Source organism: Teleopsis dalmanni, chromosome X (genome assembly GCF_002237135.1).
Source record: "Teleopsis dalmanni isolate 2A chromosome X, ASM223713v2, whole genome shotgun sequence".
Taxonomy (NCBI): Eukaryota; Metazoa; Arthropoda; class Insecta; order Diptera; family Diopsidae; genus Teleopsis; species Teleopsis dalmanni.
Genome location: NC_051848.1, coordinates 32,389,476 through 32,395,475, shown reverse-complemented (window position 1 = coordinate 32,395,475; position 6,000 = coordinate 32,389,476). Strand labels below are relative to the sequence as shown.

Sequence of the window (6,000 nt, the reverse complement as noted above, 5' to 3'; positions counted from 1 at the left end):
ATATTATTTTTTCGTTCTATTTATATTATATTTATATTGTACTTTCCTAATGTCCATTTTGTGTTTATATTATATATATATGTTATATTTATATTATATTGATGTTATATTTTTTATATATTATATTATTTATATATATTATATTATATTTATATTATATTATATTTATTATATTATATTATATTTATTATATTATGTAGTATTATTATTTATAATATAATATATTATATTATTTTATATATTATACATTACATTTCATTATTTTATGTATTACATTATATTATGATATATATTTTATTACTTTATATATATTATTTTATATATTATATTACTTTATAAATATTGTTTTATGTATGACATCGTATTATTATTATATTATAACACTTTTTATATTATACTACTTTTTTTATATGGTATAATATAATATACCATACCATATAATATATATTATTTTATATTATATTATAAGATTTTATTATATTATATTATATTATATATTATATTGTATATTATATTGTAAATTATATTATATTGTATATTATATTATATTTATATTATATTATATTATTATATATTATATTATATTATATTATATTATATTATATTATATTATATTATATTATATTATATTATATTATATTATATTATATTATATTATATTATATTATATTATGTCATATAGTTTTTTTTTAAATCTAATGTTATATAATTAATGTTATTTTAAATGTTTTTATCCAATTTAGTTGATACTACAAAATATAAAAGGAAAATCAAAAAATGATTTCTGAAGATGAGAATAGTGCGCGTAATTCGCCTAGACCTAAACGTGCATCAATGGTTTCCGATGCAAGCGCCTCATCACCACCTGCACCTTCTCATCGAAAGAAAAATATTCCTCTTGAGCATGGATGCGAAGATAATTGGACATGGAGCAAACGACACCGTTCAAAAGAAGTTGTTTTAAGTGGTCCAAATAATAGAACAGTTTTCTTTCATCCCAATTGGAGTAAGGGTACCGCAGGTGTGCAAGGTAAACGTCCACTTAATAATGGACGCTTTTATTGGGAACTGCATGTGTCACGACGTGTCTTTGGCACAAGCATTATGTTTGGTATTGGAACAAAAAGTTGTCGTTTACATGCTAGTTCTTTTCGTAATATGCTCGGAGAGAACGAACACGGTTGGGGCTTATCTCACAAAGGCGTCCTATGGCATAAAGGAGTAGCTTTGCTTTATACAAAACGATTTAAAGAGAACCATGCGACAGTGATTGGTGTACTTTTTGATGGTATTGAAGGCACATTGACATACTATAAAGACGGTAAATGCTTGGGAGTGGCTTTTCGAGGATTAGATAAGGTACAAATTAACATTCCATAAAAAATGTGATCAATTTATCAAAAATCATTTCATTAACTGTTTTAGATTAAGGAACCGCTTTATCCTATCGTTTGTTCTACAGCAGCAAAAACTGAAATGACTCTGAAATGTGCTCGGCGCGATTTTGTTAATTTGCAAGATCGCTGTCGAGCTGAAGTAATAAAACATATTAAAAGTCGAGAAGATTTGCCCGAACTTAAATTACCTTCAATTATTACAGCTTATTTAAGTGAGGCATTCAATGACGCGGCACCTTTAAGGCAGGTAGATAATTACGATATTTTATGCGATTTTTAAACATTTCTAAGTATAAAAAATTAAAATTGTATATATCAATTAGGCAAATATATAGCATAAAACTTATTATGAAGACTAGAGAAAAAATCAAGCCCTATCTGCTATTTGGTTATTCACAATAAACTGTAAGATAAGGTTTGATAGACAACTTTTATTGAGGTCTCTAATGCCTATCAAAAACCGGCAACTAATTTCTTTCGCTCAGCTATTCAAAAAATAATTTTTTTTTTAAATCAAAATTAATTTCAAAGTTAACACTTGACTCATGATTTATTCGCAAAATTTTATATGAAAATTTTTTATATGGTTTATTTTGGATGTGGAAGAGCTTAAAGCTCTCATTCTCGCATTTATTTAAATGTATGTCTATTTCAATTTATTATATGTGTGCGAATGATGATACATTGTTGTAGATCGAACGGCAATTAAATTTCAAAATTGTGGGAATTTTTTCATCTCATACAAATTATTTATGATATCAATGAAGGCATTACTTATGCAAGTAGCCAATGGATGGTTTGTGTAGGATTTGTTAGTGTCATCATTGTACAAAGTGAACTATCTTATACCTCAATATCTCGAGAACTAATTTATATTGGCATATAGTATAGAGCCGTTTAGACTTTACTTAAATACGTTGTCAAATTGAGGCACCTCAGATATTGAATCTTGCCGCAAATATAATAGAAATTGAAAAGTTTTATTACTTTTATTTTTTTTTAATACTAAACTTAAGCACCAAAGCCTCCAACTAAAGCTATTGTTTTTGTGATAGTATCTCTTACAAAAAAATCACTATCACAAAAACGATCTATAGGAACTTACATATATTAGTTGGATTGTAACTTGATGTGCCTAACTCTAAAGAACTTCCTTTTATTTTGTTTTATTCTGGAGTTGGTTATAGAAAAACATTTACTCCCTTATGTGGACGAGTTTATAGTAATTTCGCTATCTAATACCAAAACTGATTTAAACTTTTAATTCTTTAAAAAGAACTTTTTTTTTGAATTTTTTTTCCCTAATCCTAATCCTCATATATGAGTCGTCCTTATCGTCTTTAATGCAAATCCTGTAAAGAACTTGAAAAGATTTTTACCACAGTGATTTTACACTTAAAAACTATTTAAACCATATAATTATTTATAATTTATTTTGAATATTAATTATTTTGATATGTTTATATTTAAACATATTAAAATTAATGAGTCATTTTTGTATGTGTGCTTTATACATACATATGTATTTCTTTATAAGATAAATTTTCTAAAAAACGTTGCATAAATTTCGGGTTATAAAATAGAAAAACATGTTAGTGGACGAAGACTTTTTATGCTTTAAGACTTTGAGATATATATTCATATTTATAAACTATATATGTGTGTGAATAATGTATGTTTTTAAGAAAAAATTGTAATTCTTGTTATAATTTACAAATTATTAAAATATATTAAAGTTTCCTTGTACTGAAAACAGGAAAATACGATAAAATATGGTAAAAAGTTCTCTGATAACCATTTAATAGTGTTTAACACAAAGGTTGATCAGACTACTGTTACGTATGTATATAATCAAATATTTATCTACACATTTTTAGTGATGACGTTATTGAAAGAGATAAGCTTCTCTAGAAATGTCCTTTCAGTACAGTCCATTGCTAACCAATATAAAAAAAAACTACGTCTTTTTATTCAAACTAGTCACTGATGTCATTAGAAATTAAGTCTAGTCTTAAGCTTCTAACTAAAGATGTAAAAGAATTGCATTTATATGTCATATATGTATGTATGTATGTCGTTTGTAAAAGTTATCTGTGTATACTTAACATTAAAATCTAAAATAATTTTTTTTTATTATTGTTGTGCTTAATAATTGAATTACAAATGAATTCACTTATATACTCATATTGTCTGCTACAAAGTTTTTAACTATAATGATATAATGATATAATGTTTATTCGCATTAGTTAGTATAAATAATACTAGGTAATTATTAAATTGAAAGAGGCCAGTTTGGTGCAATATTGTGATATGTAAGTAAATGTAAATACCCGTATTCGTATTTTGGAAAAAGTCGAACGACACAATTGCGCTCTAATGATCACGATTGCTACTACATTTTTAAACTTAAGTAATTGTTTTCATTAAAAATTCTACAAAATCTTGCATAAATGTGTTATTTAATATTTATAAGCAGTTCAGCGTATATATATATATATATGTATAGATATATATGAAAGTTTTGAAAGTAAAATTTTCCCACGGACATTTACACGTAGCACATCTGCTGTAAAATTTGTATTTGTATTAAATTAAAAATTTGTTCATACCAGCTAAATGGACTATTTTTCATTGAATATGATCTAGTTTAATAAAACACAATGGAAAAATAATAAATAATTCTAGTATATATATTCTTTTTGTATATAATAATATGATAATAATTATAATATTTAATAAAAGATATGAGTGAATCTAGTCATGAAACTTCTACAGAAAAAAAAACTCAAATTACATTCATAGAAATGTAACAAAACAATTATAAATGTAATGTAAAAGTAGTATTTACGTAAATTCTTAAAAAAAAAATAAAAAAAATAATTATATGTACTTTAACCTGGATGTAATAAATATTATTGAGAAAATTATTTATTAATAAATTTACTTTATTTTGATTTGAATTGATAGCGAATCCACGATATACTAAATTAATCAGACATCGAAAATATTTTCACTATATAGCCCAAGGCTCATCTCAAGTAGGATGTTTTTATCTTTTTTGTAATATTTATTTTTTTTTTCTAATTTTTTTTTATGTTAATTTTTTTATACTATGTTCAGGAAATTTGGCTGATTTCCTAAATTTCGTAAAAATGAAATTAAGTTAACTTCGAAAGTATTCATACTGCTACAAATCAAGGAAATCATATGTTTTTGTTTACAAATCAAATGATAAAAATTACATTCTCTAAACACCATTTTCCAAATTTAAGGTGTGTCTGAACATAGTATTAGGATTGTTATTTTGAAACACTGAAATATCTCTTTGTATACATCATTGGGTGTGCGCATGCTCGTACTTGTAGTGGTTTGAAGAAATGCATTTGATCAATATCAAGTTATATCAATGATCCTAAAGTTCCATTTAATTTTGAACTGATTAATTTGATCAGTATCAATTTTGAATTTTCTGATCATGTGTCTGACTATATATAGTGCTGACATAAAGCTAAACTCACATATAGGCCCATACCATTCTGCCTATTGGGAGGATGTAATTTCTTTTTATCTATTCAGAAAGAAAAGAGAAAACAAATAAAGCTATACTGGGATCATTTACCCGATCATAATTAAAATCACTTAAAGAGACTTATAAAGACACTTATAGAGTGGTTTAAGGATTGTATACAACTAAAAAAAAATAATTTAATATTAGTTACAGAAATATTGACAAGAAACTGTGGGTTAAATTATTATTTTACAAAAGCGGAAACTTCTTATAATGTACTATAACTTGTAGGTTTTTATTGGGAAAAAAATTGGCCTGTCCTTGTTCTTGAAGTTTGCCCAGTACTGATACATATACAAAAGAAGTACCTTGGTGGTCTTTTTTCACATCGCTTGAATAAATAGAACTGTGTCTTATAGGTTCAAACTACAACCAATACTGTACCTAAGTAAAACTTGAAGAAATACTTTAAGTCTGTGAAGAGAACACAATAAATCTCTAGGTCGCAATGCAAATTTCCTTAACATAACAATAATAATAATAACAATTCGAAAGTTTGACATTTAAATAACAATTAAAAACCAATATTAATCATTAGAATAATCTATTTATAGCACAATAGAAACGCTGATATACACAAGGATCTACGTGAAAACACAGTGTCTTATCTTGATAGATAAGATACAAAATATAAGGTAAAGTATTCTAAAGTTTATAGAAGACAGTATATATAGACTTAAGAAATCAGATAATCTAAAGAGCTATACATATAATGTAAAAAATCAACATATCATAAATAAGAACTGAAATATAAATGTAAAAACAATATAAAAGCGAAATGTGAAACCACTAATATCCACATAAATCGAGAAAGTATTTTAAGTATTATAAGCCTTAATATTTTATGGCAAATTTATAAATTTCTATTAATCTATCAGAATTATCAAGCCCTGTTGTTTAATTAAGACTTTGTTGGTTCGTCGAAGCTATTGAATAATTTACGTTACTGAACTAAGGCTAGCTAGCCATTGGAAGCTTCCAGAAACTTATGAATAAATAAGTTGCGCTAAAATTTTCAATTTAATTTTACTTTTA

The 6,000-nt window shown here is 25.2% G+C and overlaps 1 protein-coding gene across 1 annotated transcript in view; it reads left to right on the top strand.

Moving 5' to 3' along the window:
• Positions 1-2,005, top strand: part of LOC119662342 (SPRY domain-containing SOCS box protein 3) — a 3,156-nt gene extending 1,151 nt beyond the window's left edge. Inside the window, exons 2-3 of the mRNA XM_038071942.1 lie at positions 744-1,359; positions 1,426-2,005. Of these exons, the coding sequence (XP_037927870.1) occupies positions 778-1,359; positions 1,426-1,677 (834 nt within the window). The 5' untranslated portion in view covers positions 744-777 and the 3' untranslated portion in view covers positions 1,678-2,005. The remainder of the gene's footprint in view (positions 1-743; positions 1,360-1,425) is intronic.
• Positions 2,006-6,000: the final 3,995 nt, after the last annotated feature.